Source organism: Castor canadensis, chromosome 7 (assembly GCF_047511655.1).
Source record: "Castor canadensis chromosome 7, mCasCan1.hap1v2, whole genome shotgun sequence".
NCBI classification, from domain to species: Eukaryota; Metazoa; Chordata; class Mammalia; order Rodentia; family Castoridae; genus Castor; species Castor canadensis.
The window spans coordinates 150,129,130-150,143,341 of NC_133392.1; the positions used below are offsets into that span (position 1 = coordinate 150,129,130).

Sequence of the window (14,212 nt, forward strand, 5' to 3'; positions counted from 1 at the left end):
GTGAACATGAGTCCTCTATGCTCCCAGATCTACTGAAAGCATGAGGTGGGACCCAGCCATCCTGTTCCTTCCAGGGAACTTCATCCTGAAGACAGGCACCTCTTAGGTGACATGTGTCTCACCACCATTTACATTTAGGATCCAAAATGGAAGTCCAGCATCCTCAAATAGTGGAGGTTACTCTGTCCCCCACCGGGGTGAAAAAAGCAGCTGTCTGTGGACTGCTTCAGACCTGGGTTGAAACTCCCAGGTTCCCACTTACAAAAGATCCTGAGTCTTGTTCATTATTTTAAAAGGGAACAGAAAAAAGAAAAGAGGGAGGGAGGGAGGGAAGGGAGCAAGGATGAGTGGGCTGGACAGCTGTTCATCTTTTCGGGAACATTCCCAGCCTCCCTTCCCGCTAGTATGAGGGTCATGTTCACTGGTCCTCCTCTTTGCAGATGTGCCCTGCCCACAGCAGACACCCATTCATTCCTTCATGATAACAGTGTCTGTCAGGGGCACTCCCTCTCCCATCTGTGTGGACGAACACTGAGTAACTCTGCCTCACCTTGGGTTCGGTTAAGAGTAAAATATACAGATGGAACTAGGTATACTGCAGCGTCCAAGGTGGGACTGAGAAGTGAGCGAGGCCCGCTCTGCTCAGAAAATGGCAGAGCACACAGGAAGAACACAGATTTGGGAGCTAGACAGTCCTGAGTTTGCTCCCTGCTCCTCACTTACTGACTGGGTGACCTTGGGCAAGTACCTTAACCTCTTTGAACTTCAGTTTTCTCTTTTGCAAATTAGGACTCATGACCTCTCAGAGAGCTTGTAAGAGTCAAGTAAGACAAGAAGGATAAAGCACCCTCTAAGTGAATAGTGAATTTCCCACTGAGCTGCACACAGCATAAAGGCAGGGGTTCCCTTTATTCCGATACAAAGCACCGTGCCTGGCACGGTGTATACAATAAGCATTGATTGGGTGCATAAGTGAATTAATTTCAAGTGGCCCTCAGAGGGGATGATGGGGGGGAGTGGTAAGCCAGGTTGTCGAATGGACAAGTTAAATACCCAGGGATGCTGGGAAACCTAGTTAACAGAACCTAGCAGCCTCTTTGGTGGCTTCTGCCTTTGAAGACCAGGAATGCTGTAAACCAGAGACCTGAGCAAGGGCCCTTCAACTCCTCCCCTCCTCATCTTGCCAGAGTGGAGCAAGGTTCCTGCTTGTGTGTGGTCCACGATCTGAACCATCAGGGTAGCCAGGCTGATCTGAGGCAGTTTCTATGGCCTCTGTCCACCTCCACCCACATGCCCTGCCCAAGGAACTCTTTGCAGTCAGACAGAGAACACTGGAGGAAAGATGCTGCCTGGCACAAGGCCAGGAGGGAGCTGGAAGGAGCTTATACTTCTGTAACAAATGTTAGAACTCCAAGCCTCAGTTTTTTCAATCTGTGAAGAGGCTTCTAAATCCATTTTGCAGCATGAACGAGTAAGCAGCCTGTGTGACGTCTTGCTTCTAATCCACATAAAGGTCGCTATTGGGGGAAAAAAAAAAAAAACCACAAAAACCAAGCCCAATTCTGATAACAGGAAAGAGAGCAATCTTGGACTGTTGAAAACTTGTAAGGGAGGGTCTTTGGAGGTGGGGTCTCAGCATCCACCTGTCTCTGCCTTGCTCAAGACATTGTGATTTTAGGAGAAAATCAGTTCTTTTTAAAAGGGTTCTCCTGCTTTAAAAAAAATAATAAGTGTCAGACCACGGAAGTAAATGATCTCAGAAGTCTCTCCAGCTTGACATTCTCAGCACCGAAAACTATACCCAGGAAAAACTGTTGGCAGGGTAGTCTGGGATGGGGAGAGGGTGGGGTTTGGGTCCGGGTGGGGCCCTGTGGGGTGGGGGCAGGGTAGCCTGGCTTGGACCATGATCCTTAACGCTCCAGGCGGGGTGGGGAAGGGACGTGCGGGACAAGAGAAAACATGAAGTCGCCGTCACACCTGCTTGCCGCGCACAGCCCCCGCAGACTTGGCGCTGCAGCTCCTCAGCCTTCATCCCACCCACCTGCTTACACCCAGATGCCGAGCAAGAATTAGTAGGGCCGCCCCGCCCCCAGTCCCAGAGACCCCGGGCTGGGGCCTGTAACCCTAATGGGGCAGGCCTGGCACCCACTGCTCTCAGCGGAGAATCTCCCAGGACCTACAACGACTAGTCCAAGAACCATGCTCTAATCCCCCCACCCCCACCCCAGGAGCCCCATTTCTCCCGGTCACAGCACAAGCTTAAGTGCAGAGCTTCCTAGAAATGCCCAGGCACGGGTTACTGGGGTCAAGGGGGAAAAAACGCTCCAGGGCGCTCATGGGCGATCCGGGAGCCAGGAGAAAGGTGGGCTTCCCCAAGAGACTCTGGTGCTGGGGAGTGGGGGTCCAGGAGGAGGAACTTCCGGCCCAGCCAATGCTGTGTGCAGTGGGCTCCTCCCTCCTGCCAGTGCACACACAAACCCATCTCTCCAAAGTCGGGCCCCTTTGCTCTGCGACCTGAGGGACACAACAGGCGAGGACGCCCGGGCCATTTCCCTCCCCCAGCAGTAGCAGTGACCGCCAGCGCCCCCCATTGGGCCAGCATGTTTCTGGATGGCAGACGTGGCTTCTACCGTAGCCTTAGCTCCGAGCTGGTGGCCCTGCAAAACCTACGGCCAGGTGCATGCTCTCGGCCACTTCCAGGAAGGGCGCCCTCCTCCGGCACAGCCCACCTCGTGCGGACTCTTCTCGCATTCCAGCCCCCGTTTCTCCGCCCCCCACATTGGGGCCATAGACTAGAAGGGGGAAAGGGGACCCCACCCTGGTGCGCCCGCGTCTCCTCTGCAGAGAAAAGAGGGCGCCCGGCAGCCCGGGATCTCCCCTGCGCCCAGCACGGAAAGTTTCCCGTTCGCGATCTGGGGCTGCGCTCTTCCTTCACCCAGAGCAACGGAGCTCCGGCGGCCAGGCGGGTTCCCGTCCCCCCGGCCCGACGCGCTCACCCCAGCGCCCGGAGCCCCCGCCTCAGGGAGCCTGCAGAGGCGGGAGAGGGAGCCCAGGCGCCAGGCAGCTCTCCGCAGCCCCGCAGCCAGAGAACGCTGCTCCGGGGTTCGGGGAGAGCGGGCGGGGCGGGGTCCTTCCTGATGGAGCCGGGGTTTCCCACCCAGCTCTTCTCATCAGTCACTACCCCCACCTCTGACACGTCTTTCTGTTCTACGCATTCTGGGGGGGGGAAGGGGTACTCCCCTCCCGTCCCCACCCCCCGCTGCCTGCAATGTCCAGGTGAGGGCTCCAGTGCGTCTCAACAAAGCCCAGTGCCCTAGTAGGGCTGGAACCCGGAGCCTCCCCTCCCCCTTTTAATCGTTCTCTCTTGAGGCATCCGAAGGGGGGAGCCCTCACCCCAAAGTTAGGAGAAGATTTTTGATCCACTCTGGAAAGTACCTTGCTCCAAGGATGGGGGGCGGGGGACGGCCAAAGTACAGGGCTTATATTCTTTCTGGGTTACACTAGCCCCTCCCCCTCTCTGCCAACAGGACCACCTTCCAGGCTCAAATTCCGAAGCTTCGCCCCTCTGCAGACCCAGCAGTCTCTAAAGATGTATCGGTAAATGGAAGCGGGGTTATTTTAGAAGGGTATACCCCTTCCTGGCTGGCACTCTCAGCCCAGCTAAACACTTCCCGGTGGGACAAGGAACATGGCAGGGGACAGAGGTGACCATCCCCCTCCATCCAATTGGGACAGGGGCCAAGTCTCTACTGGTGACAATGGCTCCTTTTTGACACCTCACACCCCTCCTTCTCAGGGGAGTGGGTTCGGACTTCAGAAGAGCTGGTTCTGGGCCCCGCAGGATTGCCACTGGGCTTGAAGGGAATTCAAGGCATGGATCCCCTACAATCCTAGCCTAAGGTTGTTCACTGGTCCCGCCCCCCAAAGGCCCTCACAGCGGTAGGGTCAGCTCTCTGTGCACTGGGGTTGCCAGGTTCAGCTCTGCCACCATTTAAGACTCACAAGGCAGCAGCGCTGGGCGAGAGGCGGGCAGGCAGCACCCTGCACCCTGCACCCTGCACCCTGGAGCTTTGCAGCCACTGCTGGCTCACTCCATCTGGGCAACCCGCTGAGCTTCCGGTGGCTTAGCCTAGCTCAGGACCAAGTCCACAGGGACACACACAAGCCCACATGGAGCTGCTCCACACCCTCCCGCCCCCACCCCCCCAGCCCCAGATGCGTCCATTACTTCCCTGCACAGGAGAACCACCTGCTTCGGGGCTCGCACACACTCCCAGCCTCGGGAGCTACACCACCCCACATGCCTGCATCTCCATGCACCTCAGAGAGGCACACCCCTGCCCAAATGCCACAGTCCCACCTCCCATGCACACAGGCATAAAGCCTTCTGCTGTCACACACCCCTAGGGAGGCCGGCACACTCGGGACACGTGAAGCACCACACTTCACATATCCACCCCTTAACACGCTCACATATGATGCCACGTCCCACACTCACAGCCTCGTGAAGAGCTACACCTGCTCACACACCGAAACACTCTCTCACACTTTCTCTCCACACCTCCTCCATGTAATTGATCTAGACACTCCAACACCCCTCGGACACACAGAGAGCCACACCATCACACACACACACACACACACACACACACACACACACCCCACTCACATCTCTAAACACTCCCGGCACCCTTTCTACACACAGCTCCTACCCTGATTCCGACACTCACACATAGACACAACAAAGACACACGCGCGTGGACACACACACACACACACACACACACCCTGGCACAGACCCAGGAGCGCTCGCTCTCTCCAAAAGAGACATCCTCATCCCTCACCCAGCCACCCATGCCAGAACGGTGCTCGGACCCCGAGCTTCTCGGAGCGACCCCGGCTCGCGCCCTTCCCCCGCCGCCCGTCCCCGTGCGCGTCCCCCGCGGGGCTCCCGCCGGGCGCCCGCGCACTCACCGCGCGCCAGGTCCAGGATCGCGGCGAGCAGCAGGCAGACGCCGCCGCGGAGGCTTGGGGCGGCTCGCATGGTACCCAGGAGCTGGCGGCGGTGGCGGTGGCGGCGGCGGGTCTCCTCGCCATGGGCTCAGGCGCGTTCCAGCCTCCGGCCGCCGGCCGAGGCGGTGGCGGGCAGCGCGGGGCGCCGCGGGGGCGCCCCCATGCCGCTGCGGCCGGGCAGCCGGGCGCCGGGCTCCACTCGGCTCGGGCTCTGCGGGGCGCCGCGACCCTGGCGCTCGGGTTGGGCGTCCTCGGGGAGCGCGGCGCCTCGCGGCTCCTCCGCTGCGCGCGGCGCCCACCGCGGCCCGGAGTCCGATCGGCGGCGGCCGCAGCGCTGGAGTTTGGAGCGGAATCGCGCTCTCCGCCTCGCGCTTGCCTCTGCCGGCGGCGCGAGCGCCCCCTCCCCGCGCCCTCCCTCCGTCCCTCCCCCTCTCCCCGCCCCCCGCCTTCCTCCCTCCCCTCGCCGCGCTCTCTGCTGTATTATACAGACTTTTCTTTAATCCTTTCTGGGCTGTTCGGCTCTCGTTCGCTAAGCCGATTTATTGCAGAGAGAAGGAGAGCTCACCCCTCCCTTCCCCCGTTCCTTCTCCCCCTGCCCCCTTGTCTCCTAACCGCTCTCCCCACCCCAAGTTCTCCCTACTCACATCACAACTCTCTTGCTGTCTTTAGCCTCTTAACCTTCCCCAAGTGACCAGCACCTGACCCCCGAAACCACGTTTCTGGACCTCTCCACCTGATCCGGTCCCTGCGACCCGCCCCCAGCCTGAAGGAAGGAGGCAGTTTCCCTCCTAGGAGAGCTAAAGCCATCCTCAGAGCAGGATAGGCAGGGCGCGGCTGCAGACGGCTAGCCTTGCCGCCTATAAATGCCCTGGTTAGAAAGGATTACGGGGCTTCAGTTCAGTGTTCCGAAACTTCCCAAATTAGGGTCGCCCCTTTCCCCAGGAACCCTCGGAAAGGGGGAATGTTCCCCCTACAGCCAAAAAACATAGTCACACCTTGGATCCAACCAGGAATGTGTAAGGCGCCTGCTGTTTCCTCCTGGCAGAAACCAAGCCTCACCTTTGCTCCTCTGGGGGGCGGGGGAGTGGTGTTTGAGTCTTGCATCTATTGCTCTCCCACCAGTACCTACCCACAGACTCCAAGGCACACACCACTAAGCCTCAGCCCCATTGGGACCTGAGGTCTGCCTCCCGGAGAGGTGCCAGCCCTTGGGGCACACTGGGGGTGAAGTTAAGTGAGGTTGTTTGGAGCATGGAATTTCAACGTTGGCAGGAACAAGAGATGCTGGATTGGCAAGACCCAAAAAGGCCAGCATAGCCTGGGGCAAATCTGGGCTCAGAAGCCAGGTCTCTGGGCCCTTGTCCCAGTGTTCTTTCTATGGCATTCTGTGGGGAAGTCCCTCCTTTCCTTGCTGCTTCTGTTTACTCAGATGGGCAATGGATACCTAGCGATTTCCACCTCCAGCAGTCCTTGGCAGGGGAGTACTGGAGAGGGGGGTGGCAGTGAGTGGTTGCTGGGTGGGCCCTCTGAGAGCCTCATGCAGAGATGCCCCTTGGCAGTGAGCTGCTACTCCCTTTACCCTCCTCAACCTCAGTCTTGGCCTCACAAGGCAGCCCGCTGCAGCTCCAGCTTGCTCCCCCACCCTGGGGAAGGAGCAATTTGCATTTATGAAGATCTGAAAACATAAGTTCACCTGACAGGCTTTAGAGTGATCCTCTCAGTAAAATAATAATAATGAACGTAATAAACCCTTATAAATAGGTGTTTGATTACAGTTTGTCCCTACATGGTTTTTTTTTGAATCAGTCTAATTGGTTGGCAGCCTGATTGGGCTGGATATGGCTTGAACACTGGAGTCTTAGGCCTTTCTCCTCCCTCTGACTGACTATTCTTTGCTCCCTCCTACCCTACCCCCACTCTTCCCTTTCTCCAAGCTGCTAAGGGTTAGCTCCAGGTCCTCCCTCCCCTACCCTCTTTTTGGACTGACCCAACCATGCCATGGGGCACAGGCCCCACCTGCCTCCTCCTACTCCTCTCCCTCTCCACTTCTGACCCAGGAAAAAGCCAACAAACAGAACCAAAAACCTATCCTTACTTCTAAAGGAGGGGCTCCCTGACTAGGGAGCTGCATGGAGCTGGGAGGTCCCCCCTTGCTGGTCTGAGTTCATAGATAAATACTCATGTCACTATGGCCATTTCTGCATTTCTGCTCTCTGAGCCTAGCTTCAATCAGGCAGCCAGGCTAGTGGGGAGATGATAGTGCCTGGGGTGAACCCTGAATCAATGAGACCTCTTGGCTCTATTCACCAGTCTAGCCATTGGAGAGAACCAGGTAGCAGGAAGGTGCCTGCCACCCCCCCACCCCCTTGGTGGCGCTTTCTCCCAGTTGTGGTCCATATCGGCTGGGAGAAGCAGAGGGGCCATGCCACCTCTTGTGAATGGTATTTCCCAGAGACTAGTGAGGAGGAGAAAAGGCCAAGGATGGGTGAAGTATTGGTCTTCAATGACTGTTGGATGGATGGATGAAGGCGGGTCACTCTGTCTTATCTGCACAAGGCGATACCTGGTAGGCAGTAGCACGTGTGCTGTGGCAGTGACCTTCTCAGAGAACCTGGATTGTACATTCCAGCTAGATCCACCAGAGAGACCACATCCTGCCAAGGTGCACAGTTGGTTTCCCGAAAGGGCTGGGCTGCCGCGTGTGTCTATTGCCGCGTGTGTCTATTGCTGCGTGTGTCTATTGCCGCGTGTGTCTATTGCCACGTGGAAAAACGCTAATAGCAACACTGCAGCCTCCCCAGCCCTGGGAGGCTCCACCAACTCCTGTTCACAAAGCACAGCCTTGGAGCCTTCTCTCTTGCCCCAGAGAAAGGCACCTCCCAGGCACTGGGAGGCAGTTAGCAAAGGACACAGGGTGACCTAGCCAAAGAAAAAGTCACCCAGGGCAGCCACTTGGCTTTTAATTTTCCTAACATCCCTTGGTTTCTGTCTCCTAATGGATCAGTTGTCTAAAGCAGGACTTCCATTTTGCTCTCCTGGCACTCAGAGCCATGACTCACAGGGGGACATGCCTCTTCCTGGGCACTGGACCAGCAGGAGACTTGGGCCTGGGGGCAGAGAGAGGTGTGGCTGTCTGCCCACTAGCCTCCCTGTGTCCACAGTGCTGAGCCAGGCTCTACCAACAGAGGGCACTAGCGCACAAAGCAACCTTCTCGCCTACTCCAAGGAGGGCCCTTAGAGGTCACAGGGGTACTTTTTGCAGGAGATGGGAGGGGTGCAGCGTGGTATTGCCTGTCCCAACCTGGCTTCCAAGGGGCTGGATCTGATTGTACAAGGAAGGACACCTGGTGGGGTTCGAGAATATTGTTGAGCGTTAGGCACTTATGCAGGTGCTTCTCTACACCAGACACTGTGTGCAAATGCTTGAGTCCGCACAGTCATGTGTGCAGGGATGCTAGGACTAGTCCTATTTTACAGACGAGACAGCTGAGGCACAGAGAGATTAAGCAACTTGCCCTGTACAACACAGGTGGAATTAGAGCCAGATTTGGAAGCAGGAAGAGCTCCAGAACCAGAGCTGTTAAATGTAATGCCCTCCTGGCCAGTCTGTGCACTAGTGACACAGGTCCACACATGCACAGGCACACACACTCTGGAAACCAGCATTTGGATGGGGAAAGTCTCATGAGTCCTGGAGGCTCAGCCTTCTTATCCCATTTAGTCCTCGTGAAAGCCCTCCGGCAACTTTCTTGATATGTAATTTGCAGATGAGGAAACTGAGTCTCAGAGAAGTGAAAAGAAGGGTGCTGGATTCAAGAGACAGGAATCAGTTGTGAGTCGGTCTTCCCCAGCTGCATCTCTCTCTCTCTCTCTCTCTCTCTCACACACACACACACACACACACACACACTTGCATGCAGTCCTCTGTCTTCTTCCCTGCCCCCCCCAGCTCTCTGCTTCTGTCTGTGCTGGGAATTCAACACCCCAACCCCCAGCCTGCACCCCAGGCAGGACCAAGGGTTTTATTGTTTGTCTAAATTAAAGCAACTAAAAGTGACGCCTTCACACCAGTGATCCTCATCGATTCGCAATCGGCCACTGAGAACCAGGTCCCTCGCTGGGTCCTTAATGGACCTGGGTCCTCCTGCACTCAAAGGCTTCTGCACATTTCCCCAGAGGAGGACCCTTCGGGCTTCTGTGGAAGTCTCAGGGTGTGGGGTGCTGAAGATCCCCAGCATTCAGACCCAGAATGGGGAGTCAGGAACCAACACTCGAACTGGATCCTATGAGTCATTTGCGTTGCGAGTTTTTAATAAAAATTCCTTGGGAGAGGGCTCTGTGGCCAAATATATTTAAGAGAGACTTCATACGAAGCCATTGCCATCTCTCAGAGCCTTTAGCACAGGACTCACTTGAGGAGTTCTGTGGTTTGTTCGTGCTTTGTTTCTTAGCTTTGTTTGGTGGAAGTCCATGTTGGTTTGGCCTTGGAGTCCTCGTCCCATACATTCCTGTGAACACCTGGGAGCCAGAGTGAGCAGCGCTGTTCCTGCCCTGGGCAGGCCTTCCAATTGCCTCCCAGGCTGCTGTGGCGGTGACTGTTGTAAATAGTAAGTGACAACAATAGCAACAACCACTGCCACAGAGTGCCAGCTGTGTACCAGTGCTGCTCTGGGTTCTTTACTTGTACTGAGTTCCCTTCACAACTCACAAGGGAGGGTTTGTTTAGAGGTCCATAGACTAGATAAGTGACTGAGGCACAGAGAGAAGGAGGCCACTTGCCCAAAGTCACTGAGCCAGTGCATGGTGAATCTGAATTTGAACCAGATGCTCTCTGCTACTGGGCTCTCTGCTCCCCAGCCCACCTGACCCAGTCCATCCTCCATGTTACAGCTGGACAGTGATTTGTCTATGCGGATCTGACCAGGTCTGCACCTCAGTAACTCTGCTCTTCACCCTTACATGGCTCCCTATTGCCTCCTGTCTCGGAGGGCTCTGCACTCCCCAGAATCTGGCATATCCCTCCTCCTTACCCTCAAGTCAGTGCCTTTCATGTATCTCTGAGACTGTTCCCACATGAGGGTAGGAGCTATGACTGATTCACCTCCCTGTCATTTGTGCCTGGCAAGTGGTAAATGTTATTGGATGGAAGGAAGGAGAGGACGAATGGTTGATGGCTGGTTCGCTGACTAGCTAGCTGGATGGGTGGATGGATAATGGCGGTGAATGGGTAGGTAGACAGATTGCAGAAAGGGCTGTGGGGTGGATGAGCACGTGGATGAAGGCACGGACAGATGAATCAAGATTAGAAAGCGTCAGTGAGATTTCTACCCTCCCCTGTATGACGGCATTGGCCAAGTGTGGGACACCTGAGCCAGTGGGTGTTAGTCATAGTTAGGAGGCGCCAGCAGACGTACCTAAACACCCTGGCTAACATCGTGGGCCCTGGAGTTTAGTTGGCCTGTCGAGGCTCAAATCCCAGCTTAAACACTCAGTGGCATGACTGACTGTTGGATGTAAGGAAGGCAGGAGGGAAGGAAGGGCATGCTGTAAGAATTTGTGTGTGTGATTTCACCTTCCTGTGCCTGCGTTTGCTCATCAGTAAATTGGGGACAGGAAAAAGAGCACTGAGCTCACTGACTTGCGGGGATTAAGTATGACAGTGCTTCAAATGACACAAACAGTCAGTAATCAGTGGTGGCGACCATTTTACCCACTTTCCATCCTTAGCCTCCTGCACTCTGAAGTGGAGAGGGAGGAGGACTAAAGGGACTTTGCAGATGTTGGTCTGACTCTAAACCAAAGAAGACCACCGATTCGCTTTTCCTCCATGACTTGTACAGTCAGCCCATTCCTGGCTTTGTACTTTTATCTCAGGTTGTCAATATCAGATAGAGATCTTCTGAGGTCACCTGTGAACCCTCCCTTTTCTCCTTTCCTGACCACACTGCAATGTCACACATTGACAACAGGTGGCGCCATCCAATATGTGATTTGTCCTGTTTCTATAACCTTTCAAATTTGAGGGCCTGTATTCTACAAAATGAATCAGACCCCCAGTTCAAAAGTTACATAGGCTTTCATCTACTCACAGGAAGGCATGACGTCACCAAACATGGAGGCTTAAGTTCCCTAATTGGCCACAATTGTGTGATGATTCAAAATCAAAACCCAGAGCAGGCCCCCTGCTGTCTCCCTACTTGAGGTGCATCTTCCCCACCCCCTCACCCCCACCCCCACATCCACATGCAGCAGGGCTGTCTTTAGTCAATCTACCCACATGTCTTATCTCTCCAGGTCACATTGCATGTTGTGGAAGGCTTTGGCCCATTTGTCTTTGTTCCTGCTCAGGCCTGGGAGGAGCCAGGAAGCAAAGGAGGAAAGTCCTTCTAACCAGGTTAATGGTTTAGTTAGGAGTGTAAAAGTATTTGTTACGTCCCCTGGTTACTTCCAAAAGCCATCAGGTGAGACATGGGAGGGTCCTCTTCTCCCAGCAGCCTGCTTTCTGTCTGGAGTCTCTGGGTCCTGAGACATTTGAGAAAGTTCCAATTTGATTTATAAAGCAGGGAGATCATTTCATTTTCCTGGGCCTCACAGTTCCTGTGGGTAAGAGGCAAAGGCTGGGCTGGCTCTACTAGGCCTCTGACAGTCTTGTCTGAGCACAAGTCCATCTCCCCTTTCCTTCTCCTTAACTCTCCTTTCCTGTGTCACTAACAAAGTAGATATGCTGGTTGTTTCACTGAGTTAGGACTTGGGGGACTGGCTTTCCACAGGTGATGAGACTCACACTCTGAAAGATGCCTGAGTTAGCCAGGGAGCTAGAAGCTCTGAGGGCAGAGCACATGTTCAAAACCTACAAACATGGAATAGACTTTGCCAACTGGGGAGCAGCAGGCAGCCGGGAAGGTGGAGGGGGAGAGGCCGTGAGGCTGGTCAGGGTCTCTGAAGACCACATAGGCAGTGGCTGCCCAGGGAGGGCAAAGGAGCCTTGAAAGCTACTCTAGTCTCATGAGTGGAGCAAAATGACATGGATACACATGACAATCTTGGGATCAGTGACTTCTAGTTGACCTTTCCTTTTGTTCCTCTTCCTCCCTGCTCCTCTCCCTAGCTACTAAAAGGTGACAGAACAATCCCACTAAGCCCTGGCCACCTTCTCTCCTGCCCTGGCTGGCTTCCTTGGCTCAGTCTCCTGTCCTTCCACCCAGCTCCCCTGTCACTAGGGTGACCCTGTAGAGGGCCAGCGTGAATCAGGTCAGGATGTTTCCTGGAACTGGAGGCTCTGGGAGGCGCAAAGGAGTCTCTTGCCCCTCAAAGCTTTAGTCTCTTCAAAGGGACCACACGAGTGGATCGCATAGGAACTCAGAGCCTTACTAATGACCTTTATGAAGTCAAGGGAAGACATCCAGGTATTAAGCATCCTGGCCCAGAGTGGTCCAGGCTCATGAGCCCCAAGCCCTAACAGCGTCTCAATGCCCTAAATAAATGATCCTACTGCCACCGAGGTCACCAAAGGCCACTCCAGTTAATCAGGCTTTTAGTCTAGGCTGAACCCCGAGCTGGGTGCCGGGACACAGAAGCAAAATGACATGGTTTGTCCAGGAGGAGCTCATAATGGGCAGGGCTGGGCACACAGTCAAGACCTCCGGAGCACCAACAGCAGGGCAGCCTGCCCACGTGTGCCGTTACAGTCCTGTACCCACCTGCCTGTCTGCTTGGTTCTGCTACCCAGGTGCCTCCCTGAGGTCCTGTATGCCCTGGTCCTCTGCCCACACCAGCTTCCCTTGTAGAAAGGGGCAGGTGGGGCTGCTCAGAACTGGCCTCTGTCACCTCCCAGAGCCTAACCCTGCACATACAGCCTGCCCAGGGCACCAGACATGCCAACAATGATGGGCTCAGCAGGAGTCCTGCACCTCTGTGGTCTACAGGTGCAGCCAGCATCCCTGGTCCTGCTCACAGAGGCCTTGAGCTCCAGGCTGGACCACTCTGCTGCTTGGTTACACACTCGGTTCTTAGAATTCATTCTTCTCCTTGATCACAGACCCTTGTTCATGCTGTTCCCTCTGCCTGAAATACCCTTCCTCCCAAATCCACCCACTGTCCTCTTTCCTCTTTCTCTTGCCCTGCCCCCATGCTCCCTGCCTGCCTTTGAAGCTGGCTGATCCCTGAGCAGGTTCCAGGGCTCAAGCTCAGCTGTCACTGCTCAGGAAGTCTGCAGTGGTACTGTCTCCTGACTCTCACAGCTCTGTGCTTGCCCCAGGTGGGGAAAAGCAGAGTGGGAAGGAGAGAGGGAGGCAAAGTCTGAGCCTGGAGCAGCTGGAGGGCTCAGTGTCAGCTCTCAGACCAATGCAGGCCCCAGAGAAAGTTGCAATGGCCAGAAGCCACATGCACACGTTCCCAGCCACATGCACACACGTTCCCACGATGGTCCTGTCCTACTTGGGGCCACTCTGAATGAATAGCAGCCAAGGCGCTGGTCTTCATATTCCCCAGCCTGCTCACTCACTCAGCCCCTCAGGCCTTTCACCAAAAAAAGAAGTGGCCTGAGGATCATGGGGGCTGAGAGAGCAGAGGGCTGGAGCCCCTAACTCCTGCAGGCCTCTCCCAAGGACTGGGGTTGTGTGTGTGTGTGTGTGTGTGTGTGTGTGTGTGTGTGTTCCCAAGCTCCCCTTTCAATGGCACAATCTCTCTGCAGGGCTAGCTCTCTGCTCCCAAGTCTATAGTATCCTAGTTCCCAGATCCAAGCGTCCACTTGGTACCTGCTTCCAAGGCCAGCGTTTACTTATCAACACAATGAAATTCCACCTCCCTCCTACTGCCCCCTTGGAAAGTCAGGAGGGACGCCACCTCTCCCCAGAGCTGCTCCTCGAGGCTGTTCAATAAGCCCCATATTTCACACCCCGAGTGGCTGCCTTTCAGTGGTGGGTGAAGTGGTTTTATTTTTATCGCGCACACAGGCGTATAAATATGCACGAGAGCTCAGAAGCACTTTAGGGCTCTGGAAGGAGCGCTCGGTGTGAGTGTGAGGGAGCATGGTAATTACTTCGCACGGGGCACAGGCTCCACTGGGGACGAAGGTGCCGTGCCTGCCAGCATCCCTGGCCCCGTCTCCTCAAAGCTATGTCTGCCTAGTAGGCTCCAAAAGAACACAGCGGTATCTTTGCAAACTTTCCAGAACCGAAGTTAAAAAAAAAAAAAAAGA

At 55.3% G+C, this 14,212-nt stretch overlaps 1 protein-coding gene across 2 annotated transcripts in view; it reads right to left on the reverse strand.

Moving 5' to 3' along the window:
* The window catches only part of Igsf21 (immunoglobin superfamily member 21), a 214,012-nt gene extending 208,872 nt beyond the window's left edge, over window positions 1-5,140 (reverse strand). Inside the window, exon 1 of one of the 2 annotated variants that reach the window (XM_074081196.1) lies at window positions 4,975-5,140. In XM_074081196.1, the coding sequence (XP_073937297.1) occupies window positions 4,975-5,044 (70 nt within the window). In that variant the 5' untranslated portion in view covers window positions 5,045-5,140. The remainder of the gene's footprint in view (window positions 1-4,974) is intronic. The other variant, XM_074081197.1, reaches the window with a different exon arrangement.
* Window positions 5,141-14,212: the final 9,072 nt, after the last annotated feature.